Here is a 16,983-nt window from a genome sequence, read left to right as displayed (position 1 = left end):
ATGTGTTCATCGAAGGAGAGTGCGCCCTGTAAACATTATAACACACACACACACACACAAAACACACACACACAGACGTACAGCAAACCCAAGCATCTGGTTTTCAGCTATGGAAATAAATATTTTCTAATCACTTAAATTCAAGTGAACTAAACACTCAACACTTTATATCAAGGTATGAATATAATATATAAATATTCCAACATGCACAGTTAACGCAAAATTAACACGGTCGCACAAGTATTTCCGATTACATCATGCCGCCTTGTAATTTGCAATCAGAGCTAGAATATTTTAGACTGCTTTAATTTATTCCATTTGAATACGAGACGGTAGACGGAATGTTAGTTATTGCCGTTAAGCGTCAAAGTCACCTTTATCGTGTGTGGGTACACACAAACGCGGCTGCGATGATACTTCACGCACGCCGTCACGTCTATTTAAAAAAAAAAAAAAACAATAAAAAATAAATAAAGTGTCTCGGCTCATCACGCCTGGGTTTTTATTGTGAGGTGACAGCAAGCGGTAAGTTGGCAGCGTAATTAGCGAGTGATTTCAAAGCATATTGTGTCATCTGGGCCACTTTTTAATTGTTTGCGTTTTAGAGGTCGCACGAAACGAGCTTTTAAGAACTGCGGCATCCAGGACGGGCCTTCCCTGCACACAAAAACAAAAGCTTTTAAAGCAAATTAGGAGTCAAAAATTAGCTTGCACCACTGCCAGTCATGTGATCTTATAACAAGATTAACTTTTTATTTTTAACTAAAAGTTTTGTCCGGATTCTCTGTTGTGAGTACAAAACATGTCTTGCTGAAGTGACTCAGACGGGCTAAGTGGAAAGACAAGTAAAGGATAATTCCAGGCTGAGCACAAAAAGAGTGCTCAAGACAGAAAATGAATATTGACTCTGAATCTATCAGCAGAGCGTGGCAGCCGCTGCCGGCACACAAGGTGAAAACAAGAGATTGTCACGGCAAAAATGACGATTGCGGAGGTGCGCTGATGATCATGATTAGCTCTTTAATCCTGTCCGCACCTCACTCAAATTCTCCAGGCAAAGTCATTTGAATCGATTCCAAGTCCTCCAGTCAGAGTCATCGGCCGACAAGTTTTGGAGAGACAGAAATGGATTTTTCTGTCCATTTCCTCGCCAAGGCCAGCGTAACGCACCCCCCCGAAGCAGCGCGGTATCGACATTACCCCCATTCTTCATTTCTTCAATTTATATCCACGTGACGTCATCTTTAATAGTCTCCGCAAAACGTGTTGATGAAACGCGAACAATTGCCAAGACAAAGTGAGCCGCCAAAAGGAATAAAACTGCCTTGGCATAATAAATATCTTAATTAGATGAGCACCCTTTGCTCCGAGGGCCATCGAGATCGAGTTCCCCCCCTCCCCCCCGACTACAAAGTGTATTTAGTGCGCTTAAAAGGCCGCTTGACAGAAGTCTTCAGGCTGACCTCCAAAGCTTCTTCCCCCCTCATCTATATTTATATGACGGAGCGGCACTAATTTTGCTCAGTAAATCAGTGTGCACATTTCATTGTGACCTCCAGCTTGACACTGAATTAAACAATATCAGGTCCTGAGAAGGCTGCTTTAACAAGCCTTAAATTCCTCCGTCCAATCCATCAGCCGAGAGCTTTCTGACACACGCAGCCAAGAGCATGAAATAAGGCAATTATTGAACCCTTCAGTCCATTTCTACGGCTTTGCTGGCAAGTACGAGGGAAGCTCAAATGAGCCCTACACACCTCTCCGACTTTGAGCTTTCAGATGGCTCTTCTACAGGGGTGACGGAAAATAAGACGGGAGAAAGAAATGATCACCAAAATAGGACTCTTTCCTTCCTGCACGTGTGGATTGTCGGTGTGTCACGTGTAGGGAAAATAAATGGCGGCTGCAAGTAGCGGTGGAGCTTTCTGGAGTGGTCTTGAATTATTCCAGAGAGCAGAAAGTCAAAAGTTTAGTGTGACGCTAAGGGTTGCTCTCTGGTGCGTGCACAAAAACAACTTATTTGGCGTTTTCCATGCAGATAGTACTCAAAGCAGTTTCCTCTCCGATTGAACTGACAGATAATCCATCATGGAGTCAGCGCCGCTGTCAGGAGGAAGTCTCCGTCAACTCTCCATCAAGTCCACCAAGGGCACTCACTTTGCTCAAGTCTGCCTTGGGAGTTGGATTGGAAAATTGCAAGAGGGAGTTGCTAGGAGCTTGTGAGTGTCACTCAAAAGTAAAAGTAGATGCTCAAACTTCTATTATTGTCTCACCAAAATGTAGACTGGATGTTTGTTCAGAGGAGGTTTCAGCTGCTATTTGATATTTGAGCGAAATCAAGTCCAGCTATTTTGCACTTATGCGTATTAAGCACGAGAGTGTCTCCGTTGAAGATATTCATGCAAACTTGAATTAGCAACTGAGCATTGTGTCTGGAACCATTTTGATTTTATTTCGACCGCACAATCAGACTAAAAATTGATAAAACAGTGAATTTGTAATGGTGTTCCAAATGGACAAACTGCCACAAATAAAATAGTACAGACTTCATTGAATTTTTTTTTTCCCCACCCATATACTGTTCTCAAAAATATATATATGCTGTTTTTATGTTCACGTACAACATGGCGCAGATTGTTGAATAAGTGAAGAACAAATCCTCAAATATTACCTGACGTAAAAAATTCACAGCACTCGAGTTTTATATACTTGTTGTGAGCGACGGAGATAAGGCATTATTAGATGATGGGGACAAAAAGAATCAAGAACGATTTAGCGTTGGCATTAGCGTTGTCTTTGCTAAAGTCAAGCGGCATGAAATTATGGCAGTGTGATAGGCCGCCTCTGAGCCCCCTCAAAGATAAGGTGACTTATTATTCAAGGCTTGGCAATGCATCTTCATAAAAAGCACAAATCTAATCAAATGCCTATAAAAGGGTGACAAAAGGAGCGCAACACAAAAAACGGAATGGTAAAAGTGTTTGGGCTCGGTCTAATCTGTGGTTGTAATCTTCATCGTGTGTTGATACGGAAATATTCAGCGACACTTAAAGTAGCAAACAGAAAGGTGCTAACAGGCAACATCGGCACATGAGGGAGGAAAAACGATTGGCTCAATAGCTGACGATCTGTAGTGATAATGACAGCTGTACTTAAAAAAAAAAAAAGATTTAAAGAGCTTCTGGCCTGAGGTCAGCTCTGCGACCGGAACGGAACGCACGCGGATACTAAGGCCACCTGGAGGTTGCTGCGGAAGATAAATGGCACTCTTCTACTTCTTGATGGCGGCCACTGCTTTCTTGGCAGCGTCGTCCAGATTGTCGGCGGCCGTGATGGGCAGGCCGCTCTCGCTCAGGATCCTCTTGGCCTCGGTCACGTTGGTCCCTAAAAAGCACAGCGAGAAAATAAATCAATTTCAATGTCAATGAAAATTGCCCAAGGCCTTCAGAATAGTGGCATCGAGAAAATTTTTTTTTTTGTACAGGAAAAATGGCTTCCAGAGGCAGTCGCTAAACACAATGGAGGACTCGGCGCAAATGACAGATGGGTCAAGTGTAATTTCTTTGTCTGCAAACACTGCAGTTGTTTGTCTGCATGTGCTCCGCTGGCTGCAAGATGAACAGAGGACAGCAGATGCTGGCTGACATGGTGGCCCGGGACCCTCGTACGCCGACACACACACACACAAATAGAATCCGCACACATGAGCCAGCAAGTCTCGACCGGCTGCCTCTGAGCGCTGCTCAGCACTCTATGAAAGGAAACACAAAGCTGACAAGGCTGTCACAACACAAGGGCGGAGGGGTGCCGCTGTGGATGGAAGGACATGGCGAGCCAGCCAGGAAGCCCGTGGAGCATCGCCAAATGAGATAGGGGGCCAAACAGCACAAAGGTTCAATAAAGCAAAACCAGCTCTGATGCTCTCACGCTGAGACCTTCATGTAGCACAATGACCCCCCCCCAAAAAAAGCCTTTTTGCATATTGACGCTCTTTCGCAAGATATTTACATAAAATCCACTACGTCCGCTTTCACATGATGTAACCAAAGTCGTGTGTGTGTGTGTGTTTGTTTGTGAGTGCTTGCGGGGCCCCGGCAGCCTGATCAATAGAGCTTTTGTCAGGAATTGCATTAGCCGTGCCACTTAACGCCTAATATTTCATCTCTTTTGTCCAGCCGGATAATGAGTAATTCCAAACACTGTGCACTGCAAACAATCAATTCTACAGTGTAATTAATTAGGATAAAAGCAGGAAGAGGCCTTCCTCGAGGAAACAAAACAGGAAGATGGGGTGACAATGAATATTTTTGCATCCACATAGGAAAGCGGCAGAGTTAGAATTCAAAAGATTGATTTACGAACTTCTATGGGATTGCCTTAATATCACCACAAGGAAGATTATCTTTCATTAAAACCAATTTGCCACAACAACTACAGACAAACAAGTACGTCATATATGGCCCAGGCAAATCCATTATTCATGACATACTGCATTTATTATAGACAAATGTCTACTGCGAGTGCCTACAGTGGTGAGATAAAGTAAATCAACACGACGTTGCTCTTCCCGCATCCCATAAATATTTATGAAGTGTGGACTGTGTATGACACTGTTTGGTTACCGCCGCATCTGTGTGCGAACAGAGAACATGATTATTTGGCGTTTTTGTGAACGTGTGTTTGAGTTCGGACGGCTGACAGGATTGGAATTGAACTGGCTGAGCGTGTGTGGAGTCTTTCTGAGAGTGACTTCATAGATGGCTGCGTGTTCACCTGCGGCCACTAGGTGCTGCTGGAGACCGACTCTCCTTTTGCGGAAGGCCGCACAATCATAGGAGAGAAAAAAATGGATGAGCTCTCTTTTCTCATTGTCTGCATATTCTCACAAGAGTAGTCAAAACTGGAATCTCAAGTTTTTCCTGAACTCACATAATCGGTTGCCTAACTTTTTAGAACTTTCCAAGCCTGCTCAACTTAAGGTCTTTAAATGCAGCCAGAGAAGTTCCACCACACCATCTTGTAACTTCACAAGAGATTTCTGGCACGTCTGCGCTGTATTTAGCATTTTAATTGCGAGAATGTCACTTGAACGCGTGAGTCAATTAGAGGCGGCGTATTTCAATGGGATAACAAGGTTTGGGGCTGTGCCAAAGATGGTGTAAAGATGGAAGCTCCTAATTGTGTTCTTTAAAAAGGTGAAATTACAAAAGGCTCTCAAGTGATGAAGAGAAAATCACGTCCACTCGAAGAGGAGTGGTGCTGGAACTGAACAGTAATTTAAAAGTGTCGAGCACGTTTCAGTTTATTCTGCGCTGGACATGTTTGAGCACAAGCTGAGGTTGAGGGTTTGGTTCCAAGCTTGCTGTAAATGAAACTAATTTGTTCTTATCTGTTTTCATTCAATGTTTTTGCCCTCGAATAGTTAAACGCACAGCCGAACGCCGTGCATTGCCGTGAATATGAAAAGCTTTTGTCCCCATTCGAGATTCAATTTCAGTGAACTGAAAAGACTTGCGAACAAACGGTAGCCTTATTTGAAAAGCATTGATATGTCATGACAGAAGGACTAATGGCTTTGGACAATATAAAAATATTTAAATATAAAAAATACATTATTAAAATAATCAAGGACAGTCACAACTATACTGATATTTCATTTTTGTGTCACTATAAGCAAAAGCATTTCAAAGACTCGATTTCAGGTAAACCCATCAAGGTTGAACGGTCTGTTCCGTGATGCTTGTTGACCTTCGGATGCTGATCATTTAAAATGAATTTTCTCCTAGGAAATTAAAAACTCGAATCTATCCGATAGCGTATCGCTGTACTATTAGTGAGCTTTACTTTCATCATCCGATGTCGTCATACTTGTTGAGACTGTTAATCCTCCTAATTATCAGTGGCAAGCAGCAGAAGTTTTCTCTTTGCATCCGAAAATATTTGAAATGTGCTCCTCCCATTAGCATCCCGCGAGTGGAACATCAAATGTGCTCATCAGAATGCACCCTCGATACTCGTGATACCTCGTTTTCCTTTTGATGTGCTGCCAGTCATTAACCAGTTCCTACATGGCCAATATTGTTTGGACTTTTGTTGAGGACATAAACACTGCCAAGAAAGGAAGTTTATAACTAAAATGTTATGCAGAATGGCAATATTAATGTTTATTTTAAATTTGTGTAAAGCAATGTGAGTAGATTGAGGTCCTGAATCAAACAATGCTAGTAGCCGACGGGATGGAATCGATTTAAATTCATAAAAAAGACCTCTAACTTAAAATAAAATAAACTTAAAACACGACAAATGACGCCAAATCACTTGAGAACGCTCTTTTGTTGTCTGACAGGCAGTTAAGGGACAAAGGAGGAAATTAATAGGCTGGGACCACAGCTAAGCTTTTACCTTTGTTGCTGAGCCCTAAGGGCTATTTTAAGTTTCTTTTTTTTCTTCAAAGTACGGCTGACCCAAGAGGGCGGCGAAGTCAAATCTACCGGCGCACGTGTGTGTGTGCATATGTAAATTCTCAGATTTATAAATGATCAAAGGAGGTTCAGTGAGACGCCGGCGTCCTACATAAACACCTCATGCATCTCGACTCAGCCCTTCTTCTCCTTCGCAACTCTTGGGCCAACGCGATCAAGCCAAGCCATTTTCTAAAAGAGCTTTCCCAATTAAAAGTGTGCCAGTTAATCCATTCTGATCCCGTTGAAGAGTGCTGGCCTGTGCCCACCGCCCCGCAGCAAGCCAGCCTAGCAAGCTGAGCTGATTGATTCCAAACCAATCTTCTCCACAAGGCTGAAAACGGAGATGTAATGACTATAGTGTGAATAAGGGCCCAAGTCAAACAAGCATGGCTGGGACCTCCACAGGCAGCGACCTTCTGGACTTGGTGAGTCATCTTAGATAATAGGGCTTGGGAGTTGTGTGCTGCAGGCTCAACTTACTGCATTTGCCACTGGAGAGCTTAACACCCTCGTAATTGTGTTTGGAGTCATAGTCGTGTGTTTAAAAAGTGAAAAAAAAAAAACGAGCTGTTGTGTTTATTTTATTACACGGAGCAGCCATGCGAAAACTGCACTGCGGTAATTAATTCACAGCCGCCATCGAGAAATGGTTTTCATGTCCCGATCTCTCGGTTTGCTTCTGAGAGCGACTATTGATGTCGCAATCTCCCGGCGCACAGAGCCGTCCGGGTTCTCGAGCGAGCGCAAGTCGAAAGGTGATCTTCTCAGTGCTGTTCTGGACTCTTATTCTGGCCAAGCTTAATGACGGCTACGGCACGATGTGACACGTTTGAGAAATGCACTGCTGCTCGTGTAGGGACACCGGGCTGCAATGAAGATGAATAATCTCATAAGAGTAGTTTCAAAATCAAGGTGAGAAGGTTCGGTGTTATTCGTTTCAGAACACTGATAGAAAGGTGCATTAGGTACACTATGTTCCTGACAGCAGGTCAGATTTTTTTTTTAAATGTCTAAAAATTGACCACAGCAGATATGGTGGAGAAGAATCTTTGTTGGCCACAGCACCGTGAGCGGTGATGGGCCCGGTGCTTAGAAGAACTTTGCCTACCTTCAAGCCTGACCACCAGAGGCACCTTGAGTTCCAGCTCTCGACAGGCCTTTGTGATACCGTTGGCAATAATCGCGCAGTTGACGATTCCACCAAAGATGTTGACCAGGATGGCCTCAACCTGAGATATAAAAGAGTATTCAGAGAACGGCAAACTAACAAGCAGAGTTTATTTTCTTATAATAAAAAAAAAAAAAGCAGAAGATGACGTATTGAACAAACAAAAGAAGCCCAGCGCACATGTTTGTGTTTCTAAATGTCCGATTACACAAACGATCTCCGACTTGATAATTAGCCCGGCTCGCTGACTGGAAAAGTAGATGGAGAACACACAGGATTAATCCTCTCCGCTTGTTTATAATCACTGCTAATCTGCAAGTGCCGATTTGGACGAACAGCTTGTAAGTGTCTCGCACACGTGTGTGTGTGTTGTGTGTGTGATGTGAATGTGTCTTCTTTCAGCATGTGGTAATGATGTTTACTGGGAGGCAAGATGAAGGACTTGGATATCTCAGAGAGTAACACTCGAGGCACTGTCCTTTACATGCCGTCCAAATGATCTTCTTGTAAACAGCACAGAGAGGAAACAGCATGGAGAGAAAATGGAGAAATAACTACCTAACTACCTTTTGTATTCAAGTCTGACACCTCAGATGATGTTTTCTCCCCAATGTTGATAAGATCAGGTTTGAAAGTAAGCCTCAAATGCAGTGGAGCAGTGAAGGCAAGGGTTCAGGACAGGACACGATGAAGGGAGGGAGGGAGGGAGGGTGTTCAGATGGAATAATGTTGCTCTGACGCAAAGCCAATATGAGGAAGGTCAGGGGAAAAGAAAAAGTGATGTTTTCCTCAAAAGACCAGCCAGCAGTTTTGTGCCGCAGTGGTTGGACAAATTCGCTTGGCTCAGGCGTACGAAGGAAGGCTTGTTTGAGAATGTAGGCCAGTTGCGGCGTGGCCCACAGAGATTTCGAAGACTGACGTCCACAGGCTACAGGCTGAATACTTAAGTGCCAATATCAACCACAGTTGCCATTTAATTTCACACAGCGAATGACTAAATATAATCATTTGTATGTGGTGCACAATCAGCAGAAAAAATATTTAAAAGATAAAGAAACACCAAATGGATTGTTCTAACACAATACACAAAAGCATCCTCCACTAGGGGGCAGCATAGATTCAGAAGCCTTTTTCATTCCCACCGTCGGCAGGGCTCTGCTCTCTTGGTGTTTGCAAGCCATTTTTCAAGCCTGTCTCGTTTAGGAAGAACAATATGTCTTCCATTCATGCGTCTCCTATTGACATCCATGTATATAAATGATACATAAGAAAAGATTTATGTTGCTTGGCACAGAGGTAAGTGCTGTTTATAACAATGTGTATGCGCACAGGACTTTTTGCAAAGTTGGTGTTTTCTTTTTACTTGTGGTAGCCCCGTAAAGTGGCCCAGTCCGTGGGAGATAATTTTACTTGTCTGACGGGGCAAGGAAATGAAACTTTTAAAGTAAAATAGTAAGAAATTCCCAAATAAAGGAATGAGCATGTGAATGTCATTGGAATGTATGATTCGGTTTTTGGTTAAGTTTGTGGTGTAGAATGTTGAAATGTAAAAATATAATGAAAAATATCCGGCAAATTTTCTCTTGAAAATTATTATTATCTGAGGTAATTATAATTAATTAGCTAAGAACACATTGAGCTTGCTGCATGGGAAAAAACATGTTTTTTTCCATAAATAACTAAAATGTCCTTTCTTGACGTACGTGTTAAATATCGCAATAATATCGACATGGATATATTCAACAACCATATTCGTGTTTTTCTAATATCGTGCAGCCCGAATTCAAAGCTAATCTTCCTGATGTGACAGCCACTCAAATCACAAGTTGTGCCCTGCTCTAGTCGTGTTCTCAAAATTCTCACCCCAAGATATGAAAAAGTGCCAATCCGTTTCAAACATCAGATTCGGGGAGCAATATGCCGGTGAGCATATTTGGGAGCGAGAATCCTTTTTTCCTCCATCAAAGATCAGCACATGTGAAAAATCACATGCAACGTCCCACCTCGCTTTTTTTTAGGGCATTTTTTTCAGGCAGTATTACACAGCACACGCCGCCGCTCGCTACCTAGGTGCCATGTGAAATTATTCAAATTTTACTCGATAGGATCATCGCTGTTGGCATCCCGAAACCTGTCAAGGCATATTGAACTCAAACAGGAAAAAAGAGGCGACTACAAGTTAAACAAATAAGCGCACCAGAAAGCCATAATACCCAATCTAGATAATATAATTTGACCCCTGTAAAAAGTAAAAATTTACTTTTTGTGAAAGTCATCATATTGTATCCACAGACTAATAGAGAGGGGAAAAGTGTGAACTTCTTCCCTCAAGACGGAACCCGAGGAGGAAACGTCAGCATTGTGTTCCTTCTCATTCTGCTGGGCTCCTTTCAAGACTTGTGCAAGCGTTGCGGAATTATCAGTCAGATACACATTTTCATGCCCATAACCCTGTTAAGCACTCTTAATCTCTCCGCAGGAAAGGACGAAAAGCGAGAGCGTCGTGTTTCCTTTGTTACCAGAAAGCAGATCGGGTTGGAAAATGAGCGGGCGAGAGATGCCCGCGTGTCCCTTTGCGGCCTATTAGGAGGCCATTGTTGCGTCTTATCTTCAGCACGCAGCCTGCGAAGTCACCACGTGCTCCGGCAGGCCTTGTTTATTTGTTTTCCATCACCGTTTTATAACCTCTAGCCACAGGTTAACTTGCACAACTTCCAAATGAAGGCGGAGCTTATGCCTGGAATCAAACTTCTACCAAAAATGTTCAATGTGATGGATGTACAGGATATGGCAAAATATTTTTTTTATGTGTATCGGAACATTTCAAACACAATTGTGGTTTGGCTCAAGTTCGCTAAACTAAGAATGAATTGCACAAATGATCAAATTTAAATAAAATTGAAGTGATAAGATTTTTTGAATGAAATCAAGTGTAAACCTTCGTGCCTTTGAATCAGCGAAGGATATTAAAATGAATAATAAAGATACTCCTTTGACACGATCATTTTGGAGCATTCACCTTCTGGACATGAACTGTTCCAAAGATGAAAAGCCCGTGCAAATCTCTTCATAGGACTGATTCAGAAAAAGGCGAGACCAAACAAACAAAGTCAGGCTGCATGAAAAGAGAGTGCAGCGCACTGAAAGCAAAAATAGATGGAGAAGAAAGAAGATGGAAAGAGGTGATGGGAAGCGGTGCAGTCCCTGACTTCTATTGAAGACGAAGACCGGTCCTGGCAAGGAGGGATAAGAAGGAAATAATTATCCGGCCTGCTGAAGCATGACGGGCTCCTCTCGGGTCTGGGGAGACAGACTGAGCATTATGTCAAAGATTGGCCATGTCACGAGCAAAGATACCTCTTGACAGACAGCGGCGGCTTAAGTTTCACGTGATGCTAGGAAAGCTAATGCAACCGGTGACGGCCAATTGCCTTGAGAGAGGCCCGGCTTGCAATTTGGGGGACGCTAAGATCTTAAGCAATCTTATCTCCCTTCATTATTGCGGCCATTTTTTGATATTGCAACTGCTACTTGAGCAATAGTAGCGACAATTGCCATAGTATTTTGCAAGCGCTATTGTTGCTTAGAGACATGGAGTAATTGAGAGGCGGCAAGCCTGAACTGAGGAGAGCGGGACTCCTGCGGGCAGCGGGAGGTCTGTCATGTCAGTGAGAGATGTCGCGCCGCTGCTCACCTCAGGCTATGAAGATGGCCCCGCAACACACATGCACGCACACCGGGCAGACAATTGAAGTTGGGGTAGGACAGCCATTTTATTCATCTCCAGAGGGTGTCGTGTCATCGCTGACAGGGAGACATAAATATTCGTCAACCCTTTCACGGCGGGTTAATGGTTGTCCATCAGGCAGCCGTGAGACATGCGGGGGGCCGCACGGGCCCGGTGTAGACACATACAATACGGACATCTTCCGTGGAATGGCAAGGTCACTTATGGAGATTTGAAGAACTGGAAGGTGGCAGGTAAGGCAGATGAGAAAATTGCTTTAGAGAGCAAATAGTGAGGCTTTGTCACTAGCCTGTGTGCTAAACCAAAACCAAAACATATACCGTATTTTCCGGACTATAAGACGCACCGGACTATAAGGCGCACCTTCAATGAATGGCCCATTTTAAAATTTTGTCCTTATATAAGGCGCACCGGACTATAAGGCGCACCATTAATGCATCATGTCAGATTTTTAATCCAAAGCAAATCATTCTCCATTTTATCTTTTTTATTTCAACTTCAGACGCAACAAATTACTTTATAATCATAAAATAATGATCCATAGTCTTTTTGAGTCATGATTTATAGTCTTCAACGGGCCACTTATGATTGATTTCATGACACAATGCTTTGGGCCAGTTTAAATTTAGGAATTTGGTCCATATATAAGGCGCACCGAACTATAAGACGCACTGTCGGCTTTTGAGAAAATTTTTGGTTTTTAGGTGCGCCTTATAGTCTGGAAAATACGGTACTTAGGTCAGGCTCCACTAAATCGAAAGCTGAATATTAAAAAGCCAACATTCTCTGCTTTGTTCCGAATGTTGCACGCCTGACCCAAATTAATTTATTGTAATGTATGCGCACAGAAGGTCAATTAACCAAATAATTTCAGTTGAGCTTGTAGCATGATCTCAGGAGCCAATGAGCCACCGAAAGGGCAGATGGGTGCACTTTGCAAGGCAAATGATTGCCCCGACTTTTGTCTTTGACACTCCCGCAGCATTTGCGTGTTGACTTGCAGGCGAGCCACTCAAGTTTTACTAACTACGACTAATGGACAACTACATCTTAAATATTTTAAATTAAAATATATTTTATATATTGAGTAACATCTAGTCAAATTCAACAAATGATATGTGACAAGCTGAAACTGGCTTTGTTTCACAGGTATTTTAGTCATTTAATACCCTACTCCAATTTTCACCTTAAAATGGAAAAAGAAAATGCTGGACAGGAAAAAAAAAAGTGTCAGGTGCTAGCTTTTGAAACTGGAGATAATAGCTGAGTGTTAAAGCCACATTTTGTTGTCAGTCACACATACGTGGTGCAGAGAGGAAGGGAAGGTGATACTGTAAAAATAAATTCAACTTCGCTTAAAACAAGTCAAGAACTTTGGCTTCATCGGACTGTAAAATATAATTTTTGTAAAATCTTGGAAATATTCCAAAAAGTATGATCGGTACTAACACAACACAGATCATCACAAAAAAACTTAACAGCGATGATCTAGTCGAATAAAACATTTTGATTCCTCACGGCGTCTATTATGGACTTCATACACCGACTCCAACATTAGCCACTTGAGCGCAATATTTTCATTTGGAATCATTCCATTCCTGACAATTGCGTGTACGGAACCCACAAGTGAGGAGAGGTAATTACTGTAGGCTTCATGCATCATGCTTTTCAATATTCCCAGCCATCTTCCAAATGTAAAAATATGCAAACCGCAGTATCGTAAAACAATGAATTATGCATTCACGCTTAACTTAGGACGATACGGTGGCAAACTTGAAACGAAAGGATGACTGCGTAAATCTCGAATGGGAGTCCCTTCGCATTAACAGCATGAATCCATTCTTCAGCTTCTTTTAATAATTACGCAACCTTATTGTCACTTTCGCCAAAGACACCAGAAAAGAGTGTGTGTCACGTGTGCTGCTTTCCTCCATCGCAAAAGTTCCGTTTCCACTTCAGTGGATATCATTCACTCAGATCTTCGCATTAAAAAAAACAACATGCAACTCCGATTACAAAATGCGGCAAAACTATTCGATGACAGTTCAGGGCCTTACTAGTATTCCATGCTACAACGCCTTTCCAATTACCCGACTTCTGTTGAACGCACGCACGCCCGGAACGCATGCAAAGCACATCGCTCACATCTTTACGCTGTGCCTGCCAAAGTAGTAAAACTTCCATTAAATCCGTTTCACAGGCCATGAAGCCTGACTTCCTCCGTGTTCTCCACGGCGGCGGGTTCAGTGAGCCGTGAACCATACTCGGCTGCCCCCTCACGCCACCCACCTCTGCTCACGCTTTGAGTTCCTTAAGAATAAACAGAGAGGCTCCCATCTTAGCACTCTATCGAGCCGGTGCCCCACATACGGGTCAACAACAGATGGCTCGGACTTGCCGTTTGTGTGTCAGTGACAGCGAATGGAAGTCTTCTCCTGCAAGATGAGCTCCAGTGATTACAGACTCAGACAGTTTTCTAATTATTCTGTCAACCATCAATCCTGTGGGCTGATGCGGGCCATCCTGTGCCCTGATGGACAATGTAATCACTGCAAGGGCCAGCATCTGACTCTCCCACTCGCCGCCATCCTGCACTTGCTTTTCTTTCAGTTTTTCCTGCCTCCCGAACAGAACAGCTATCTTGAATCGCTGCGCTTATCTTTCTAGTCAGCTCTCACTTAGGCAGGATTTAAACCGCAAGTACCTCGTTGAAATTTAATTCCCATATCTGATCTTTTTCGGATGTTTGTTTACATGTACAAGTGACACTACAAGAAAAAATTATGATAAATGACATAAACTATTAAATATTGTTTAACTTGCCTGGGAATAAGTGTGAGCTCAGTATTTCACTTCCGCCTTTGGCAGTTATGTTCCTTGTTTAATGTTCGATACAACTCTATTAAAACACCCGTATTTCGATAATATTTAATGGTCTATGCCTTCGCTGTAGTTTATATTTGGAGTTTTTCAAAAGTGTTTATTAGCGTCGACTGAGCACATCGTGTATTGATCAGCAATTGGTGCATTCGCTCTGGCTGCAGTCGCATTGGCAAATACCCGATATGCATCCGATTCCACATCTACATTTCTAAGAAACGTGACGACAGGCTAACGATAACCAATTCCAGGTGTTTTGTGTATTTTTACTGTGTCATACGTCCGAATTGTGCCATTCGAGCCATATCTGGTCCCTTTTTATATTTGCTATTCCTGACAGCATTTGACATTTCCAGTGCTTCAGCTGATACAGTAAAAAGAATAATAAGACAAGCAAATGGGAAAAAAAAAGGCGAGTGTGGGAGAAAAGAACAGCCACACGATGATTACACTGAGACTATGGGTATTAAAATAAGCTCTTAAATATGTATTCTGTTTTAATAGCATTAAAAATGATGGGTTTTTTTTCCAAATTGTCATGAAATTCTCTCCATTCAGGTCAACCATACCAATGCTCGATATGTTTTTTCATTTCCACACCAAGCGTGCCACCCACACACAGCAGCTCCAGTACAGAAACAAACTGCCAGACTCTCAAACTCTGCAGGAGTCCAGTCATTTAAACCTGCAATTTTATTATAAAAAAAAAATGGGTGTTAGGCTAGAAAAGGCTTACAGGATATAATATTCTTCATCTGTGCCGATGTTCAGGTTATCCAGCACAAATTTCACGACTATCTGCAGTCTCATCCGCCAGTAGCAGATACTGACTGAGATAACAACCTCGCTGAGGCGTTGTCGCATTGTCTCTCCTGTTTAGCGAACATGGCAGATTGCGCTCCCATCAGATTGTCACGTCAATCCAGACAGCGAACAAGGATCGCCTCGGCTGATACTGATTCTTTCTTCTGGCTGCCACTTATCAGAATGCAGACAAAGAAAATCATGTATGGATGAAGGAACTGTTTAGCAACATGATGCTTTACATAGAATGCAATATGGGATTTAAAATCTACATTGAGCTATATTAATTTCCGTGTATGCTGTTTAAATTAACTTTAATCCAGTCCCTGAAAATAAAAACAAGGCAGAGGCATATTTCTTTGCAGATATCAGGCAAGCGATGTTGCAAGTGAGACTCATCATCTCTCCATTATCCTGGGTAATATAGACATAGGAGAATCACAAAAGAGGCTAGTATTGAATCACTCGTAGAAAATTCAATTACGCTGACAATAATCTCTTGCTGCACTATGCCTGGCATGTCTTACAAAGTAACACACGACATGGACAGAAGTAGAGGTCAGCGGGACATGGGGACTCGTTTCAAGTACACAAATTGCGCTAACAAGCTATTATCTGTATTAAGTATACTCGGACAATCCTGTTTGATTACAAGATGAGTCGACCAGTCACGATAACAAAGATGGCTGTTATTGACAATTTATTTTTTTCACCAAATTCAAGTCTTTGCCTTTCTACTGATATGGATCGATAGAAAATATAAACATTATTTTTGTGGGAATGAATTACTCTCTCAGACTCTGAATTGAATGACTCATTAAGTTGAACTTTGACCACCTCAAACTCAAAAAATATTCATATATATTTAAGACTTTGACATGTAAGTTGACAGGGTGCTCATATTTTCCTCTGCTAATTAATTTCCGGCAGCACTCACTTGCTCTCATGGCAATTAACTGAGGCCTAACCTCAAAAATTGACTTCAAAATATACTCAGCACTAACAGCTCACGAAAACAAACAAGGCTTACAGTGTTAATGGATGACTGCGAGAATGTGAATGAGCTCATCAAGCTCATGTTTGAGTGGCTTCACATTATCTCAGTGTATGTGAAGAATCGAAGAGGCGCACGACTGCTGCAGTGTGTTCCAGCACTCGAGAAGAAAAAGTTGTCTGTAGTATCACCCATTAGCAAATGCAAAACAGAACAGCGAAGAGAATCATGGCTGCTGTCGAAAAAACATGCAATATCTGGAGGTAAGTGTCTTTCCATATTGCAAAGACGTCGACTGCAGTGAATTTGAATGTGCTCACTTGGCATCCTTTTAGTTAGCAGTGGGATGTAAAATGGATGCAAATAGATGCAAGAACTTGCTTCATTGCAGTAACTGACAATCCAAGTCTGAATGTCAAACTGAGAATATTTGCAATCAAAAATCACCATTAGGAAATTGAAACTGCTGAGTATTTTTTTTCTCAATCGGCCCACCAAGCATGTTTTTGGGATGTGGGAGGAAACCAGAGTTCTCGGGGAAAACCCACGCAGGCACAGGCAGAACATGCAAATTCCACACGGGGGTGTGTGGGGGGGGGGGGGGGGGGGACCGGAGGTTGAATTGAAGTGTGAGGCGGACGTGCGAACCAGTGCCCCGCCGTGCTGCCCGGTATTTTTTTCCATTCTGGGAAATGAATCAATTTCCAATGATACGCAGACTCATTTTGGACTGCATAAGTCCATACTCAGTCACAATCATCTTCCTCCCCCGTGAATCTAAAGGCCCCAATGTGATGACAGCGTGGCTAACGGCTTTTTGTCCAAACAGTGCGAAGCAGGTGCCGCAATGACAAAACACTCCTGGCAGCAATAAGAGAAGAAAGAGTGCAGAGCTCAATTAGCCGTCGCTCCAATCCTAGATCCC

The 16,983-nt window shown here is 42.6% G+C and overlaps 1 protein-coding gene across 2 annotated transcripts in view; it reads right to left on the bottom strand.

Moving 5' to 3' along the window:
* Positions 1-2,426: 2,426 nt before the first annotated feature.
* The window catches only part of suclg2 (succinate-CoA ligase GDP-forming subunit beta), a 31,196-nt gene continuing 16,639 nt past the window's right edge, over positions 2,427-16,983 (bottom strand). For both annotated transcript variants that reach the window (XM_088390179.1, XM_088390180.1), the window contains 2 exons: positions 7,573-7,693; positions 2,427-3,384 (listed from right to left, as the gene is read on the bottom strand). In XM_088390179.1, coding sequence (XP_088246305.1) covers positions 3,272-3,384; positions 7,573-7,693 — 234 coding nt within the window. In that variant the 3' untranslated portion in view covers positions 2,427-3,271. The remainder of the gene's footprint in view (positions 3,385-7,572; positions 7,694-16,983) is intronic.

Source organism: Syngnathus floridae, chromosome 11, assembly GCF_059516105.1.
Source record: "Syngnathus floridae isolate MCC-2025c chromosome 11, RoL_Sflo_1.0, whole genome shotgun sequence".
Lineage (NCBI taxonomy): Eukaryota > Metazoa > Chordata > Actinopteri > Syngnathiformes > Syngnathidae > Syngnathus > Syngnathus floridae.
This window is presented reverse-complemented; position numbering and strand designations above follow the sequence as displayed.